At 42.8% G+C, this 20,060-nt stretch overlaps 1 protein-coding gene and 1 long non-coding RNA gene across 3 annotated transcripts in view; one reads left to right on the top strand and one right to left on the bottom strand.

Moving 5' to 3' along the window:
* The window catches only part of LOC112634091, a 274,927-nt gene that overhangs the window by 161,002 nt on the left and 93,865 nt on the right, over positions 1-20,060 (top strand). The window lies entirely within an intron of this gene.
* The window catches only part of RFX4 (regulatory factor X4), a 179,309-nt gene that overhangs the window by 149,632 nt on the left and 9,617 nt on the right, over positions 1-20,060 (bottom strand). The window contains exons 1-2 of one of the 2 annotated variants that reach the window (XM_025401165.1): positions 11,265-11,474; positions 3,755-3,841 (exon numbers count right to left, since the gene is read on the bottom strand). In XM_025401165.1, coding sequence (XP_025256950.1) covers positions 3,755-3,841; positions 11,265-11,334 — 157 coding nt within the window. In that variant the 5' untranslated portion in view covers positions 11,335-11,474. Of the gene's footprint in view, positions 1-3,754; positions 3,842-11,264; positions 11,475-20,060 lie in introns of those variants that run through there. The other variant, XM_025401166.1, reaches the window with a different exon arrangement.

Genomic DNA, 20,060 nt, shown 5'->3' with positions numbered 1-20,060 from the left:
ATTTCAAAACTTACTACAAAGCTACAGTCCGGTTCTGGCATAAAGACAGACATACAGATCAATGGAGTAATATGGAAAGCCCAGAAATAAACCTCCACATACATGATCAAGTGTTTTTTGACAATGGTGCCAAGACCATTCAATGGGAGAAAGAACAGTCTTTTCAACAAATGGTGCTGGGGAACCTGGGGAACCTGGATACCAACATGCGAAAGAATAGAGCTGGACTCAGACGGGCACAGTGGCTCATGCCTGTAATTCAAGCACTTTGGGAGGCTGAGGGGGGCAGATCACGAGGTCAGGAGTTTGAGACCAACTTGACCAACATGGTGAAACCCTTTCTGTACTAAAAAAAAATACAAAAATTAGCCTGGCTTGGTAGCACATGCCTGTAATCCCAGCTACTCAGGAGGCTGAGGCAGGAGAATCACTTGAACGTGGGAGGCAGAGGTTGCAGTGAGCCAAGACAGCACCACTGCATTCCAGCCTGGGTGACAGAGTGAGACTGTCTAAAAATAAAGAATAAAGCTGGACTCTTACCTAATACCATATACAAATATTAGCTCAAAACAGATCAAAAATCTAAATGTAAGATCTAAAACTGTAAAACTCTCAGAAAAAAAAAAGGCAAAAGCTTCACAACATTGAATCTGACAATGATTTCTTAGATATGACACTAAAGGCACAGACAACAAAAGAAAAAATAGTTAAATTGGATGCATTAGAATAAAAATTTCTGTGCATTAAAGAACACAATCAACAGAGTGAAAAAGCAAGCCATGGGATAGGAGGAAATATTTGCAAGTATATATAACTGGTAAGACGTTAATATCCAGAATATATAAAGAACTCCTAAAACAACAGAAAACAACCTGATTTTAAAATGGGCAAAGAACTTAGACATTTCTTCAAAGAAGATATGCAAATGGTGAATAAGCACATGAAAAGATGTTCAACATCACCAACCATTAGGTAATTGCAAATGAAAACCACAACAAGATACCATTTTATATTCATTAGGATGGCTATTATTTAAAAAAATAATAATAAATGATGATTAGGAACTGGTAAAATTGGAACTCTTGTGCCTTGCTAGTGGAAATGTAAAGTGATACAGCCACTATGAAACCATTTTTGTGGTTTCTCAAAAAATTAAACACAGAGTTACCATATTATCCAACAATTTCATTTCTGGGTCTGTACCCCCAAAAGAATTAGGTGCAGAGACTTGAAAAGATATTTGTATGCCTGTGTTCACAACAGTGTTATTTACAATGACCAAAGGATAGAAACAACTCAATTGCCCATCAATGTCTTAATGGATAAAGACAATGTGACATATCCATACAGTGGAATATTATTCAGCCTTTCAAAAGGAAGAAAATTCTGACACATGCTACAACATGGATTAATCTTGAAGGCATTATGTTAAGTGAAACATGCCAGTCATAAAAAGACAAATACTTTACAACTCCACTTATAGAAGATACTTAGAGCAGTCGAATTAACAGAGGCAGAAAGTAGAATAGTAGTTGTCAGAGACTGAGGGAAAAGGAGAATGAGAAGCTACTATTTAACAGGTACAGAGTTTCAGTCTCGGAAGATGAAAAAATCTCTGGAAATGAATGGTGTAGATGGCTGCATAACAAGGTGAATGAATGTACTTAACGCCAATGAATTGTACATTTCAAATGATTAAATGATACATTTTATGTTATGTAGATTTTGCCAAAATTAAATAAAACTTAGAATATTCAGATATGTTTCCTTCTTCTTTTTTTTTTTTCCAGATGGAGTCTCGCTCTGTTGCCCAGGCTGGAGTGCAGTGGCACAATCTCGGCTCACTGAAAGCTCTGCCCCCTGGGTTCATGCCATTCTCCTGCCTCAGCCTCCCGAGAGGCTGGGACTATAGGTGCCCACCACCACGCCCAGCTAATTTTTTGTATTTTTAGTAGAGACAGGGTTTCACCGTGTTAGCCAGGATGGTCTCGATCTCCTGACCTCGTGATCTACCTGCCTCGGCCTCCCAAAGTGGTAGGATTACAGGCGTGAGCCACTACGCCTGGCCTTATTCTTTTATTTTTTTTTTGAGATGGAGTCTCACTGTGTTGCCCAGGCTGGAGTGCAGTGGCATGATCTTGGCTCACTGCAAGCTCTATGTCCCGGATTCATGCCATTCTCCTGCCTCAGCCTCCCGAGTAGTGTTTTATTCTTAGTAATCAAAAACTTGAAACAACTAAATATTCATCAACACTTAAAAGATCTGTAAATTGTGATATATGCATACAGTGAAATACTATACAGCAATGGGAAAGAAATAACTACTGCTAGAGACAACAACATGAATGAATCTCACAGACATTATATTGACTGAGAAAAGTTACCCACAAAAGAATATAGAGTCCATTATCCCATTTATATGAAGTTTTAAAAGCAGGCAAAAACAGGCTATACTGATAAGTCAGGACAGTAGTGACTGATGAGGAAGCCTCCTGGGGGACAAGAAATGTTCTATATCTTTTTCTGGGTGGTAATGACACCAGTGGATACAATATGTAAAGAAAAAAAACATCAAACTACTCACATAAGATTTGTATAGTTTATGTTCAGTGTAACTCAGGGTTTTTTTGGGGTTTTTTTGTTTTTTTTTTTGAGACGGAGTCTCACTCTGTCGCCCAGGCTAGAGTGCAGTGGCACAAACTCAGCTCACTGCAAGCTCCGCCTCCCGGGTTCACGCCATTCTCCTGCCTCAGCCTCCCGAGTAGCTGGGACTACAGGCGCCTGCCACCGCGGCTGGCTAATTTTTTGTATTTTTAGGAGAGACGGGGTTTCACCGTGGTCTTGATCTCCTGACCTCATGATCCGCCCGCCTTGGCCTCCCAAAGTGCTGGGATTACAGGCTTGAGCCACCGCACCTGGCCAATGTAGCTCAGTTTTATAAAATGAAGTGACATGGTGATGACAGAATGACAACCTCAGCTAAGACTCAGGAGGGGGCTATTGAGTAGATCTAGCAAATGTTTTAGGGGATTGTGGAGCAGGTGGGCCGGGGCTCATGCTTTCAGAAAACTGAACTAAGGAGCTGCACTTTACCAACCATGGAAGAAAGTCATTTCTGACTCTGCAAAAAATTGGACTTATAATAAGCTGATCCCTCTTTTTTAGTGTTTAAGGGAAAAAATACAAGTTCCGAGTAGCCTACTGCTCTTAATATAGCACCCAGAAGCCCCAGTCTGACACAAAACAGGGCAAGGTGTAAACACAGGAGCGTACATCTTTCAGTCAACTCTAGCTCTCTAGTCCGAGAACTGGAAGAAATTTCTGCTTTCTGATATCAAGGACATTTATGACTAAAACAACAATCCTGTGACACAACTACTTTGAACCCATATTTACAGTGGACACTGAGAATGGCCTTTCCCAACCAGGGACCACATTTGCCCGACTAGAGCATCACTATAACAAGGTCTTTGGGAACGCAGGCTAGCAAGTCCCCTGCAGAAGTCGAGTCTATAAACAGTTTAAAGTGTAAAAACACAGTTTTTGCTGTGGCCTCAGTTTCCAGGTCTACCTGAATGGATTCCACTCCCTATTGTGGAATATTACAGAGAGGTCCTGGGATATTTCATAAATAGCTGGACAGCATCTTGTTCCAGGTGACTCGGCCCAGTCTAGCAATCTAGAGGCACTACCCTCCCATCAGGACACTGGCCACGTCTCAGATGTCATGGAAGAATGAGTTTCAAGCACTTACTTTCATCATTAGAAACATTCCCCAGAGATGTGTGGCTGGAATAACGTTTGTTTTCACTTTCGTTGAGACATCTTTCAATCCAGCTCTCTAAAAAGAAAAAAAAAAAAGAAAGAAAGAAAGAAAAGAAAAAGAAAAAGAAAATCACAGAACTGCTGTGGGTGTTTGAGAAGAGACAGAACATCATAAATGCATTAGATTTAAATGCTCATCAACATGCATGTGGCATCTGCCCAGACTGGAATGGGATTTTACACGGAGTTCCATGTGCACCACTGCTGCTGCTGCTGAGACTGCTGAGTAGTTTGGATGCAAAATGGCTCTTTGAAGCCTCACTTGAGTATTTCTTGGTCAGATTCTACGAATTCTGGAGTATTTGTAGTACCAACTGAGGATTATCTTTCTGAGCAAAGAAGGTATGTTCCTGAGTAGCAGTTTGTAAAACCAGACTTGCTCAACTGAATCACTGGTGGTGGTTTGTAAACTTGTGAATTAGCAGCAGAACTTTTCTTCAAGTGAAAACAAAAAGAAAAACAGGTAAAACTTTAGGGACTCTGGTTGGAAGAGGACAGGGAACCTTGTAGCTTGCCTCCCTTTGGCCAGGGACCCCTCAAAGAGCTCTCACAGACTGGAAGCCATAGCAGGAAGAGAAATCAAAAGCACTAGGGTAGCTATGCAGCCCCCCCCCTTTTTTTTTTTTTTTTGAGATGGAGTTTGCTCTTGTCACCTAGGCTGGAGTGCAATGGCGTGATCTCGGCTCACTGCAACCTCCGCCTCCCGGGCTCAAGCTATTCTCCTGCCTCAGCCTCCTGAGTAGCTGGGAAGGCGCCCGCCACCAAGCCCTGCTAATTTTTGTATTATCAGTAGAGACGGGTTTTCACCATTTTGGCCAGGCTGTTCTCGAACTCCTGACCTCAGGCGATCCGCCTGCCTTGGCCTCCCAAAGTGCTGGGATTACAGGCGTGAGCCATTGTGCCCAGCCGCTATGGAGCCCTTTTAAAATCCAAGACTATGGGTTGTTTTTTTTTAATCCAGTTTCAAAGGCTACAAATACAAATGTATTTGTCGCAATGTAGTGTAATACTTATTCTGTTTTCTAGACCACCCACCATTCATTCATTCATTCATTCATTCATTCATTCATCATTCAACAACATCAGCTAAGTACAGTCAGCTCTACTATAACACTTGTCTTGAGAAAACAAATGTGTCCCAATGCAAGTGATATATTTGGGAACAATCTGAGCAGAGTGCAAACTTTGTGTCTCTTTATGCTCCATTTATTTCATAAAAACATTAGGTGAATGCAGAAAACGCCACGCCCCTCCCCCCCATTATACTGAGCACCACAGAAACATGCGGAACACGCTCACGCTCAGACATCTACCAGCTACTTTGGTCCACATTGTGCTGTGAGTCACACCTGCTCACTTCATAATAACTCACAGGCTGCAACCCTTCTGATGCCCACCTCTAAAGGCAATCTTCAGGTCTTTTCCAAGGTGAAGTGCCATTTTTATTGGATTTGTATATTTCTAAACCATTTAACATGTGCAAAACTGTGATATCATTTTTATTAGGTTTCTGTCTTTTATTATGTGTCACTGACAAGGTTTTTCAGTATTGTGCCCCTAAGCTTATTTTTCCAGTAAACTCAGTGGTCTTTGTTGGCCGATTCTGTATAATGTGGTGATTTTTAGGAAGGCATATGGGGTGTTATAGCAGAAATGGCTACACCTATGGCTGCAGGCTTTTGGGCAGTGTGGTTCCCCATGCCTTCTTTATGATCTGGGAGCTGCTATTTATTGTACACCTATTTGAACATGCCAGCCCTCTGCATAAGTTATTTCATTGAATCTTCACAACAACTCTCTGAAGCAAGGATTTTAATCTCTATTTTTCCTAGAAAGCAACTGGGATTTAGAGGGATTAAGTAATGTGACTCTTCATAATTCAAAGAGCTGAGGAAAAGATCATTAGTTAACACCTTAGGTTACACATTGTAAAAAGAAGCCACGTAGACGAGTAAGCTATGTGGAGAGGGGAAATCAATGTCAACAGCCGGGAGAGATGTCGGATTTTTGTTTTGTTTTGTATTTTATGTCCCAACAAACTGCTCTTTTAAAAGCTGCTTCCGAAATTGTGAATAAGTAGGGGGAAAATATCCGAGGGGAGGAACAACGGCCAGCTTGTTGAGAGGATATGGAAATCTGATATTTCCCAGGAAATACTGAGGAGCAGAGAAATTCAAAACATTAAAACGCTGCCCCTTCCAGATATCGAATGCACAATGTGGAGACAGACAGCTTGTAATGTTTCAAAGCTGGGGGTAGGTGTCTGTCATCACACTGTATCCAAACGCACATCTGCTTACAAATCTCCAGAATTCGTTTCAGGATTCTCCAGAATGTCTCCACTTAGATCTTCTCATCCTTTCAATTCCTGGCTCATTTTCCCTGGCAGCAGCCATGGCTACATGTAGATGGCATCTGCTGAAGTTGGCAGCCCCTGCCTCCACCAAACCATACCATCAAAAGCAATATCTATAGTTCTGGGCCAACCCCTGGTCTTCCTAGATAGGTATACACACCCAGTCACTCTCACACGCACTCACATCTACACCCCAATCCCCACATTGTCAGAAACAGGAACTAAGGGAAGCACTCTCCCTCTCACCCATTTGCCTGCGCTGGATTCAGGCCTGTTAACATCAGAGTCCTTAGAAGGGTCTGTTCTCGCAGGCGAGAACCCCCGTGACTGGTGGGACATTCTCTGAAGAATTTGTGGCAACATTCCCGAGACAAGCTTGTTCTAATAACCAGGTAAGCCAAGAGAGCACAGCGCCCACCCACAAGAGCTCAAGTAAAGAAAGAACTTTCCTGACGGCAGCACCTGTCCTCCACACTGTGCAATCCCACACTGGAGAGAGATGAAAGCAAGGCTACAAGAAGTGGGAGAGGGTGGGAGGTGCCGTGAAAATGAAAGAGAACACATCTCACCCATCGCACCCACTCAGATCTCTCTGACCCAACAGTCTATGCCTGTAGCCAACTGTGCTCCCTGGGGCAACCCACAATAAGTCTGGTCTCACTGGCACATTGCAGATATGAGAAGATAATCATCATTTCCCCATATTTCTGGTTGAAGTACCCCCATCAAAGAACCGCATTGTTTCACCTCTTTCTTGGAAAAAAATGTTCCCATTTCTTTGCCATCCAGTTCACCTGCTTCTGGGTGTCTTCTAGTTAATCAATGTCCATGTGAACACGTGGCACTTGGGATAGACTCTGAGGGTTCAGACCATGGTCTGAACAGTGAAAGAACCATCACCTGTGTTGTTCTGGACACTTGGAGTTCTCATGCATTCAAGGGTCTTGCATTCCAGACTATGTGGATGCAACACTCTGAGATATCCAAACCAGATATAGGCCTTGAATCTGCAGGGGCACTTTGACCTTTGTCTTCTTCCCTGGTGGAGCTCTTAGGAGTGGCATCTCCAATTCATGTCTCATAAGCCAGGTAGCTTCCTATGACTGGAAGGCCTCTCTTTAGGTCAGTTGAAGTCAATGTTATGTACTTTAAAATTATTTTTAACAATGGATTTCGGTCTTGCAGAGGTCAAGAATTACTTGGGCAGAATGACATGTATACTGAATTTTGAATGAAACACTGTGTTCTTCCACCTTATTGATTTGTAGGTGATGTGATTTTATAATAATAAAGTTCAGTATATATTGAGCTGTCACTATGGGTGAGGTATCATACAACTGCATTACATACATCATCATACTTAATACTCATTACAGTCCTAGAGGTGGGTGCTATTAGTAGGCCCATTTTAGAGATAAGAAAACTAAGGCTCAGAGAGATTCAGTGACTCGTCCAAAGTCATCTGGCTAGTAAGAGGAAGACCAGCATTCAAACTCAGGTCATAATCACAATGATCTCTCCAAATGTGAACTGAGCTTTCTCCTCCTATGTCCCATTTAGTCCTCAGAACAATGTGCCAATTCTGCAGCATTTTTCTCAGTCTGCTTTGTATTCGAACTTTTGCTAAAACTCTACTTATATAATGCGCTAAATTCATTTACATATTTTTTGTCAGCCTTTGTCATACACAGAAGCCTCTTCAGTTTAGAATTTAAACCTCTTAAGAATGGAGCCTGTTTTATTCTATTTCTTTTGACTCTCCACTAGTACTGTTATAAAGTTTTTCCTGTAGTCTGGCCTCAATAAGTGTTACATCAGTGACACATATGTCAAAGAATGCATAGCTTATAAGTAGATACATCCACATATCTACAGAATTTCCTAATCATTTTCTCTCTCTTTTTTTTTTAACCGCATAGGCATGGAAAAGTATAACACATCAAAGGCGATTTTCCAAATAAAGCAAAATTCAACACACATTTATTTTGTGCCTTCTAGATGCAAGAAGCTGTGCTAAAGAGAAGCTGTAGTGGCCAGGCGCAGTGGCACACGCCTGTAATCCCAGCACTTTGGGAGGCTGAGACAGGCCGATAAAGACCAGCCTGGCCAATGTGACGAAACCCTGTCTCTACTACAAATACAAAAATTAGCTGGGTGTGGGTGGCATGCACCTGTAATCCCAGCTACTCAGGAGGCTGAGGCAGGAGAATAGCTTGAACCTGGAAGGCAGAGATTGCTGTGAGCCGAGATTGCACCACTGCACTCCAGCCTGGGTGACAGAGTGAGACTCCATCTCAAAAAAAAAAAAAAAAAAAAAAGAGAGAGCAGTTGTAGTGATATAAACATGAACAAGACTGGCTTCTGCCCTCTAGTTACCAAGTAGAAAGTAAGGCATGTGCTACCCCCTGAGCTCATGAGTGCAGGACCCTGTCATTTTTGTCCATCATCTCACACCCAGTGGCTGGCCCTGTGCCTGGCTCCATAGATGTTGCACAATAAATACACGTTTTTTCTAAAAAATTAAGTTCCTATTGAGTGCCAGGTACTATAGAAGCCATTTTCACATATGTTGTCTAAATTGGACCCAGAACAGCACTACATGTCATGTTTTCATATCTCTAATTATAGATATGGAAAGTTAGGCTTGAAGCAAAAGTTCTAAAGGAAGGCAGACTGTGATCAATGCTGCAATACTGGTACTGAGTTCTGGGGACTGCATGGGACATAGGAGAAAGAGAGTTCAGTTCCTACTGAGATAACTTCCTATTCCCAATTGCCTCATTCTTGATCTATAAAAATCATCTGACCTGTTAGTAAGGACCAAGCTTGTGCAAGTGCCCAAGAGGATTTGCCTACAGCTGTGAGCAGAGGCTCCTGGGCTGTGAAGCATCCCTTCCCCTGATTCATCTGGGATTATGGGCAGGAAGGAGGAGGCAGATAATGCCTATGGATTTTCACTTTCAGGGAGTTCAGCCCACATTCCTTAGAGGAAGATCTTTGTGCCTCTTCACTTTGGACTGAAGATTTGGAAACCCCAATGTGAAGTTATTCTCCTGGGTACATATAATGAGGTTGAGCAGAGCCATATATAGTTATCAGGTTTTCTACAAGGCTTCATTCTCTTCACAGCAGCAAAGAATAACTCAGAAGTAGCCGCATCGGGGACATGGCATGTCCAAGGCAGTTCAAGGTTCAGAGTGATGCTTCACAAACCCATACTGACCTGGCAGAGAGGGCCTATTAAGATGGTTATCAAGAGCCAGGTAATCCTTGAAGTTTATAGGACACATTGACAGGAATCTCTTAGATTATCCATGCATCCATTTATTCATTTTCCAAATAATTATCAAGTATCTTCAGTGTTCAAATAGAAGAGATGAACAAAAGCTATTCAACAGGACACACATACATTACACAGGATATCTCTGGTGGACTAGCGTCTCAAGACCTAAAAGTATCTGGGTTTTTTGTTGTTGTTGTTGTTGTTTATTCCCTTTTTAAAAAATCACTTATTTTTCCCACCCTTAACACGTAAATTCTAATGACCTTGTGTATCTTGTTCAGTACCTTGTCCCCAAGAGCCTAGTACAGTATTGGGCACATAGCTGTAGTGATGCTTGTGATAAAGAAAAGTAAAGGAAGAAAATAATGGAGAATGAGAGAGGAGGAGCGGGGATTCTCCACCAGAAAGGCCTCTGGGAAGAAACAGCCTGTGAGCAGACACTGAGTTTAGTGAGGGAGCAAGGTTTTCCAAGATTCAGAAAGAGGAGACCACAAGGGTGAAGGTTACCACCAACCCCAGGAAAGATCATGCTTGACTTATTTGAGGAATGGCAAGAAGGCTCAGGGGGCTGATGCAGAGTGATCAAGGGGGAGGTGGTACAACATGAAAGAGAAGACAGAGATGGGCTTGGTAGAAAGTGGGGTTTGGAGCTCAAATCCGACTGGATTTCAAATCCCAGCCTGGCCACTTACTAGTTATGTAACATTGGGATGGTTCCTAAACCGTCCTGAATTCTTACCTGCCTGATTTCTTCAAAGATTAACTGGAATTATAAAGGTAAAGCACTTAGTGTGTTTGGCTTTAAGAGCCGTAGAAAAATGAGGAAGGCATGGTCTCTATCCACCAGGAACTCACAGCTGAGTGACAGGGACAGATGCCTAATGGTTATGTCTGGCATTTATTGAGTGACCTCCAGTGCTGGTCGCTCCGCTCTACGTGCTTCATCTCTGTTGCTCACAGCAACTGAAACGGAGACTTGACTAACTTTGATTTGCAAGAATGAAACTCAGACCCAGAGAAGCTAGTTGGTGGCTGAGCTAGGTCAGGTCTGTCTGACTCCAAGGCTGGGGTGTGCTCACTGCCCACACTGCCCACACTGCCTCTACAAGCAGGTACCAGGAATGTTTGGTATTATAATAAGATGCTGTGGGGCATAGAGAGGAGAGCTTCCATGGAGGGGAAAGCCTGGCTGCTTCACAGAGGGGGTGGCATTTCAGCTGGTCATTAAAGGATTCAGCACCTGCCAGACCAAGGAGGGAAGCAGGGCATTTCAGGCAGGAGGGCTGCCTTCAGGACAAAGGCACAAAGCTGTGAAAGGCCTGGTGGTTCTGGGAAAGGTGAAGCGTTCGCCGACCTGTGACTCCCAGTGCTGGGAGACAGGTGGAAGAGTCTGTTAGGAGCAGATTGCAAAGGCCTTGCCCGCCGGGCCCACCAGGCCACGAAGCCTGCAGGCAGCTGGGAGCCAGCTGTGGTGTTCAAGCAGTGGGGAAGTGAACACGCTGAGTTTTGTTCCTGAGGCACTGGATGAGAACACGGAGGTCCTGACTTATGCAATACCTGTAGAAAACGCCTCCTGACTTAGAAAGTGTCACCGGGATTTAATAGAGGCTGTTATTCACACTGTATCAACAGTCTCTCAGGGCACTGTGCTGGGGCCTATTTTAGGAACTTGCAGCTCCAGAAACGCTACAAAAGAGTTGACACGCCACACTCACAGCTACCAAGGGCAGGCCTGGCCCCGGTTCCCCCTGGGGGTGCCAGGCCCACCCCAGTCTCCTCTCCCTGGGCCCTGGTCATTACCAGTGGAACGGCGCCGTCGAGGCCTGGTCCTGTCGCCTCCCGCACCAGGGTGGGCTCTCCTTTTGATCATTCTCTCTCAGCCCCTTTCTGTCTCTCTCCTGGCTCCCTGCCGGTGGCAGTGGCGACACACAGAAGCTTGGAGAAGCCCAGGAAGCCAGCAGCTGTGGCCTCTCCAGGGGGTGGCTCAGGTCAGTGGGTTGCCATGGCAACGCCACAGGCCCTGCCCCAGGGGCTGCTGGGTTCCAGGAAGGGGCCCTGCCCCGCCTCTGCTTTCACTCCTTCCCTCATTTACCAAGTATTGATTTAGCACCTACTGTTTGCCAGGTTCTGAGCAGCTAGTGATGAACATGGCAGACAAGGTCCCTGCTCTCAGAGAGCTTATATTCTGTGGTGGAGACAGAGACAAATTAGCAAGAAGACAGCAGAAAGTGAGTGTTATGAAGAAAATAAAGCCATAGAATGGGAGATCAAGAGAGGTGGGGGTGCTTTTTGGGCAGTGGGGACACTGAAGGCCTCTCTGATGAGGTGATGTTGGAGTGCAAGGGTCTGGGTGGCCTTGGGTGTGTGAGGAGAAGCCAGGAGGCCAGCATGGCGAAGCGAGAGGTGGGGAGAGCAGCAGGAAATGAGGTAGAAAGTTGGGAAGAATCCAAAGTATGTAGGGACTTGCAGACCCTCCTAGGAACTTCACATTTATTCCAAGTGTGCTAAGAAGCTATTGGAGGACTTTAAATAGGTGACGCGGACTGCACTGGCTCAGAAAGGGTAGCCCACATTCATTCATCCCTGTCTTCATTTGTCAACTATTTATGGGGTACCATGCACCAGGGGCTGACTACACAGGAGGGACACAGCCTCAATGGACAGTTCTGTCTTTTTGGAAGATTAGAGTTTAGTGTGGACAACTATAAATAATCACACAGCGATGCAATTGCCAAGAGTGCTACACGAGAGAAAAAAAGGGGGGTTCGGTCTAATCTGGGGGTAGTTAGGAAGCTTCTTGGAGGAAGCAGCATTAAATTGGCAGCTAAAGAATGCGAAGGCACGAACCAGGTGGAGGGGGAAGAAGCCTCTTCCTGGCAGAAGGAACAGCATGTGCGAAGTTCTTGAAGCAGGCAGAAGAAAGATGCATTCAAGAAACTGACAAGCGGCCTGAGCATGACTACACACATTGATTCAGGTATCAATACGTGTTTCCTGAGATCATGCTACTTGATAAGCACTTTACGATATGCTATAGGGGATGCACATACATAAGCCTTGCTTCTGTACTCAGTGCTGGGTTAAGGAGTCTGGACTGTATTCAGTAGGTCGTTGGGAACCTCATAAAGTTTTTTAGTAGAGGGGGGCATAAGTAAAGCAGTTCTGTGGGCAACTTCATCTGGTGCTGCTAAACACGTTTTAGAGGGGAGAGAATAGAAAAGGAGGCCACGGAGTAAGGGTGACCATATCCCTTATCATCCAAACCTGAACACTTTTGAGATTGAAAAGCACTATCATTAATAATTTTGCCAGGATCACATGCATAAACCAGGATCGAGCCAAGCGAACCAAGACTTACTTGTCCCTCTCTGTAGGAGGCCACTAGAAACTCATTATGTCTTAAAGACCTGAACTGGATGGATGAAGTAATTTGTTTAAAAAAAAGAATGCTGTGGAGAAAATATAAGAACTCTTTCCAGTTAACTGTGTTCACTCCCCAGACAATCCATGTGATCACTGGCTCTGTGTCTCTTCCTCATCAGCTGGAGTCTCAATCACAACAGGACACAGGTGAGCCTGAGATGACGCTAATATCATTCTCCTGGAATATGGCCTCCCAACACAAGCACCATAACCTTCATCATCATCATTGTCATTGTCATCATCATCACAGTGAAGACTTGCCCAAGATCACACAGTCGTTAAGCTGCTGAGCAGGGATTTGAATCTGACTTGATCCTAACCACTCACCTGTGCTATGATACTGGTAATTATTATATGCACATTAAAGTCTCACTGTGAATTCTAAGCTGTGTCTAACATAACACCAGACGTACAATAGGTGCTCAATAATGTGGCTACCCTTTCCCTGTTTAGGGAAACTCAGTATGTAAAACTCTAAAGCGGGCAAGGAAATTAACTAAGGGGTCATTATCTGCAATGTACAAGAAAAAAAAAAAAAAAGAATGAGGGAACTCCCAATGATACACCAATGCCGTTTGTTCATGAACTCACCAAGAGTCTTCAGACACTAGAGAAAATTCAACCTAAGGTGTTCAGTGCCATCTCCTGTCGAAGATAAATTCAGTGTAAAAGCAGATCTCAGCTCTGAAAATATCCCTGGGAACACCAGCATTCATGTACGTTATTGCATAACCAGGTTGCAAAAATTTCATTTTTCCTCAACTTCTGGGGAAAGGTGTACCTACTACTACTTAATGTTAGCAGACTTTTTTCTTTGTTTCTATTTCTACTATAACAATATTATTAAAATATAAAATTAGGAAAGAATCATTGAGGCCAAGGTTACTTGCTCTGCATGGCATCTGATATTATCCCATCCTTGACATCATTGCCTTTTCCAGTTTTGGGTTTTTATTTTATTTTTACCTCTTCTGCTCTGTTTGGGGATGTGGATTCCCCTAAAACCTCAGGAGCCAGGCACTCCTGGCTACAGAAGCTGAATAGATTTTAACCCAGCCTGAACTTTTGAGGTAAGCCACCAAAACATCCTTCTCGCAGGCAAAATGCCTTTATCTTTCCTGTAAGTTTATTGCAGAAATTACATTTTAAAATGTTGAAAAGAGAAACATATTTTCCCACAATCCCACCACTCTAACCTGGTAACTACCTTTCTTTTCTTTTTTTGTGTGTATTGGTCGCAAGTCTCGTATCTATAAGCGCACGTAAGAGAACTGTAACTCCAGCAAACATAGCATTTCTATTTGTTTTTCTCTTAATGTTCTACTATTATGTAGGTTTTTCCTAGGGCACTACAGTCTTCATAGTCATCATTGTTTGAAAGATGACCAATGTTCCATTGAGCAAGTGTTTCTATTTTCCATAATGTTTCAATAAACGACTTGGTGCATATCATTTTTTCTTTGTTTTGATCATTTCCTGAGAGTCACTTAGAAGAAGGAAAAGTTACCAGGTGGGATTAGTGACTAATTACCAATGAATTGTCTGAATTTCAGGCTTAATACTTACTAGTTCAATGAATCAAGGCAAATTAACTTCTCCAAACCTCGGCGTCTCCTTACGTGTAATATGGATAATAATAATCTGCCTACCTCATCTTAATAGTGTGAGATTTAAGTGAACAAATGCACAGAAAGCACATAGAATACTATGCTTATTCTGGACCAGAGCAAGTTCTAGCCACACGGAACAACCATAATCCCAAGAGTTTGCTTCTGACAGAGGCACCTTTTTTCCTCTTTTTCTTTATTATTTTTTTGCACCCCAGTCCTGACCACCTTTTTTAGAGATGGGATCTTGCTCTGTTGCCTCGGCTGGAATGCAGTGGCACCATCATAGCTCACTGCAGCCTCAAATTCCAGGGTTCAGGTGATCCTCCTGCCTCAGCCTTCCAAAGCACTGGGATTATAGGCTTCAGCCAGCACACCTGGCTTTGTTATTATTGTTTTTAATGTCAGTGTAACAGTTAAGACCATGGACTGACGAGCCAAGCTGCTAGATTCAGTTCTGACTTCTTTGCTCTGTGACCTTAAGGCAAGTGACTCAACCTCCTTGAGCCTTGGGTTCTTCATCTGCAAAGTGGAGTAATATCAGTAACAGCTCACAGAGTTTATATAAGAATTGAGTGAATAAGGCACATCAGGTGCCTACATGATAAGCATTATATGTCTTAGCTAATGTATCATGCCCACCTCTAAGGCATCCCACCTTAGTCTGTACCTGAAATCACCTTTCCTGTTTGATTCTTGGATCTCCCAATACAATTAAAAGAACTTGGCCTTGGAAGCCAGAAAAACACTAATTCTAATCCTCCCCTTAAACAATTGACTAAGTAAGCTCTGCAACCCTAGGCAAATTACTTAACCTTGTGGGCCTCAATTTCCTTCCTATTAAATAAAAAACTATCCCATGAGGTTATTATGAGGATTAGAAGAAATAATATAAGCTCCTTAAGTGCTGATTGTATTTTATTCACTCACTATTCGCTGTATTTAGGACAGTGCTTGGCCCAGAATAGCAGATCAATAGAAGTGAAAGAAAGGACAGAAAGGAGGGAGGGAAAGAAATGAATGAATGAAGCACTAACACCATGCCTAGCACATAGTAGGGGATCCAAAGAGTGTTAGTTAATCTGTAATTTATCAGGCACAAACAAGTTTGCAGGGGCCCTTGGGGCCAGGCTTCCTAGAAAGTAAGGAAAGAGATGCAGAATCCTTTGTAATATTAAAAACGGTTTGATATATATATATATATATATATTAAATAAACATTTATTAAGCACTAACTATGTGCAAGCCACTCTAGCAGATGCTATGCACTATGCTAAACACAGAAAACAATGACACGGGCGAAACTCTTGAAAAACAAAGGAAGAAGCTTCAAATAACCATATAAAATCAGAATGAAAAATACACTTCTTTTTAAGTTTTTAATTGGGATGTAGGTGGCCTGATTTAAACAAAGCAGGATCAGCTTTGGAGCAACAAACCTCAGTTGCCATACAGACCAATGCATGTGACTGAATCTTACTGGTTTTCCCAGGTGTACAATGGGAATGAATGATCATTCCAAGTCACAGGTTTATGAGATATTGCCTCAAAAGACTGAACACAGTGGAAGAACAAATTCTATAAAATTTTATTTTCTTTTCCTATGTATTAGTACAGTTTCATGCTGCTGATAAAGACATACCCGAGACTGGGCAATTTACAAAAGAAAGAGGTTTGATTGGACTCACGTCACAGTTCCATGTGGCTGGGAGGCCTCACAATAATGGTGGAAGGCAAGGAGGAGCAAATCACATCTTACGTGGATGGCAGCAGGCAAAGAGAGAGCTTGTGCAGAGAAACTCCCGTTTTTAAAACCATCAGATTTCATGAGACCCATTGACTATCACAAGAACAGCACGGGAAAGACCTGCTCCCATGATTCAATCATCTCCCACCAGGTCCTTCCCACAACACCTGAGAATTATGGGAGCTACAAGATGAGATTTGGGTGGGCACACAGAGCCAAACCATATCATCCTATGGGGTCTTTGTGTGTGGGGGTTGGGGGAAAAGGTCTTGGAAGCCACTAGAGGACCCCAAGTTTCTCCTTGCAAGTGGTGCTCAAAGCAGCTTTTGTTTATTGAGCTTTTATGATGTGCCAAGACCTGTGCTGGTCCCTTTACATATTATTTTATTTAATCCTCACAATACCCCATGAGGTGGGTATTTGAATAGTGCCATTTTACTGAAAAGCAAACTGAGGCTCAGAGAGGTTACCTAAGTTGCTGAGTTCATACATCCAGCCCATGGCAAAACCAATTCTCAGGAAGCCTGTTGGATTCCAGAGCCCGCACTGTTAATGACTCTATCCATGATTATAGACTACAACATGCTATACAATGGAAGGTGCTGTTCTTTTAACAGCAAGGTTTTTATGTTGAACCTATTCTAAGTGAAATCATGTCTGTAAGTAAATAGATATGGAGCCCTTGATGATGCGTGTAAGATGTCAAATTTCCCAAAGTAAGTGGCAGGTGGGAAGATACCGTCCTAGTGGTGGTGCCAGGTTGAACTTAGAAGCTCTGAGAATGATTTGAGATGAAAGGCACACAATGCATGGAGGCACCCACTCGGGGAGGAGTGCCCGTGGGCGTCCTCAGCAGCCTGCTGCTAGAGTCACATCTCAATGCCAGTGGCTCCCAGTCGCCATTGACACCCATGACGGTGCACTCCAAAGAATGGCAGCTGTCTCCCACCAGGATGAGGGAATGACTGAACCTCCTGAACTTTATGCAGTAGAGGAGGTGAATGAGAATGTACAGCTCTCAGGTCTTCCTTCTAGCTCTGGAGCTGAGGAAGCAAGGAAGCAGCCTGGCTTTGGAATCACAGTAATCCGTGTTCAAATTCTGGTTTGACACTAGGGGTTTGGCTTGGACATATCGTTACCTAGGCTGTCTGAATCTCAGTTTCCCCATCTGTAAACTGGGGATAATAACACCATAGAATCAATATGCAAGTTAAATAAAGTAACATGCATAAGTATTCACACAGTGCCTGGAAAAAATTACAAGTTTGATTAATCTGCTACTCAATTTCCAAAAGGGACTCACTTGTATAAAAAAGAAACTAATAATTTTGAAAAAACTCACCAAATCAGCCTGCTGTCAATTACAGAAATGATTCTGATGAAGCCTCTTCCTTGCCTCCCATCCTCCCTTCGGGTCCCCCTCCCTCTCTTTGTCCCTTCCTTCTCAAAATGCTCAGTTTATCATCAGCTATCGATATACAATTTCATTTCTTTTTTAAAAATCCCTCTCAATGCCAAGAAAAACTTTTAGCAGAACACGGGATCCGTGGGGCATCCTTGTGTAGGTCCCCGGTGGACTGCTCAGCTCGGCAGGTTTTCCAAGCAGCGCTCAAGGCTCAGCCCGCCTCGGTGCGAGGCTGCCCAGTACATGTGGGGCGAGGTCTGGACGGACCGCACTCCCACTCCCAGCACCTCCGCAGCTGTGCCTTGTGAGGTAGCCGAGGCGAGAATGCCCCGCAGCCTGGGCACCCAGAGGAAACCCCAACGTGGCAGAGAAATAATTTATTCTTGTCATCACACCAAAGTTTTCAAACTTTAAAACGCAGCCTTGATTAGAAGAAAAGCTCTGTTTTTTCTAAAAGCCTGGCATTTCTGAAAAGGTCCCCTACCCAAACCACAGAAACCTCAAAAACTCTGCCCACTGAGTTGAAAATAAAAGTTCACGGAGACCAAAGCCTTTCTCACAACAACGGCTCGACGCTTTAGAAATCTTCTCTCGAATGCTTATACGTTTTAATGTTTTAACTGAGGGCCTCAAGCCCTCTGGAATCTTTCTTCCTTGTAAACTCCCAGAACTGTCTAAGCCAGACTTATTTTCTGTGATGTCCAATAACGCTTGGTGGAGAAATTATTTTGCTTTTGAAAAAGGAGTCACTGAGTAAAAGAAATAAAAGTAAAAGAAATTTTAGCCCGGTTAGTAGCCATTTAAGGATGAAACAAAATTTGTTGATTTGCTTTTTGGGGAGGCAAATAACTTTATAAAGACACCCCACTTCTTCCCTCACCCTAGACTTATTATCAGCAGTGGAAGTGAACACCAGGAAGAAAACTTGGCAAAATGTTGAGAATAATCCATCAGTTCCACCATGGGTTTGAGTTTATGCCATGGACCCAATTCTAGAACTTTATAAAATCCTAATAACTTCAATAGAAACTTGACTTATTCATGAGCATTTAGATTCAGTATACAAATTATAAATATGTTCCATGTATGGACACCCCAAACTTGGACTAATCACATTCAGAAAAAGATAACACAGAACTCAAAAAAGTCTCTCATGCTCACTTTTAAAAATTATAAATTCTATAATCACAACATTCCAAGAAACACTTCTTTCTTCAAAAGTGTAATGTAACTTGCGATGATTTGATGGCCAAGATTCAAAACAAAGGCACTGACGGCACTTTATTCACAAAATGCATTTGTGTCTCAAAAATTAGATGCTGGCTTGGAGGTGTAATTGTCAATCACTAATCACTCATTAGATTATCCAAATGTCCATTCAAAATTTAGTTCAAAGACTAGTTTGCTTGCATTGACTCATGCTGTATTTTCTCCAACATGATGGATTCAGGACATCAGTGCTTATGAAGTGGTAAATTTCCATTCGGATTAAATAAATATCTGCTACATTCAGCAGTCTCACTTAGGTTGTGTCTAACCACTGGTCTTTAGCACAATTACTGGGTAGCTGGAAAACACACAGGACACAAAGTGCTAACTAACCTTCACCGGGTGGCAGCCTTTTCAAAGGCTTTCTCATTGTTCTTTTAAATGAAAACAAAGCAACTGCAAAAACACAAATCAAACGTGTCCATGTTCACCTCTCTACTGATAATTATTGATTGCTCGGAGGCAGAATGATGTTTTTATATTTTATGGAAGAATAACCAACCAGAAAAGTGGAAACTGTACACATCTTTTGAAGCATTCCTGCCTTGAGGGTGGGATATGACACACATAAACCCCGTAATCTCCCGGCACAGGTCAATCCAGCCCTAGTTGCCTCAATTTGGACTCAATTCAACTGAAAATAATATGGCTGCATTTCATTCTTTTCTGCTTTTTATGATCTCTTTCCCTCTCGTAAACATTTCAAGAACTCAAAAACTGCAATGTTAGTAAACATCAAATTATAAAGACAAAAACAGAACAAATGGACGTTTTATCCTTACATTAAAAATATATATATAAATGCAAGAAAGGCAAAAGAACCAAACTCTCTCTGCATCCTGCTAAAATGAGTTCCCGAGTATGGCTCACTTGAAACTGAGTTTTATACTTCCTGAAAACCAAATGTGAAAATGGTTTAATCCTTAAAACAGTGATGCCTACAAACATAAGAGGGTTGGGTGGTTGAGGGGGCTGGGGTCGGGGGAAGGCAAGAGGAAGAGGTATGAAAAATGTGGGCCATCACATTCCAGAACTGGAAGGGCATCAGGAGTTGTGGAGGGGCCTCTATCAGGGTTGTGTAACATATGTCACCTCTGAGTACGCCATAGATCTCTCTTCCAGGATTTAAATTCAAGCCCACAGGT

Source organism: Theropithecus gelada, chromosome 11 (assembly GCF_003255815.1).
Source record: "Theropithecus gelada isolate Dixy chromosome 11, Tgel_1.0, whole genome shotgun sequence".
In the NCBI taxonomy this organism is placed as follows: Eukaryota; Metazoa; Chordata; class Mammalia; order Primates; family Cercopithecidae; genus Theropithecus; species Theropithecus gelada.
The sequence above is the reverse complement of the archived record's forward strand: the minus strand, read 5'-3'. Positions and strand labels throughout refer to the sequence as shown.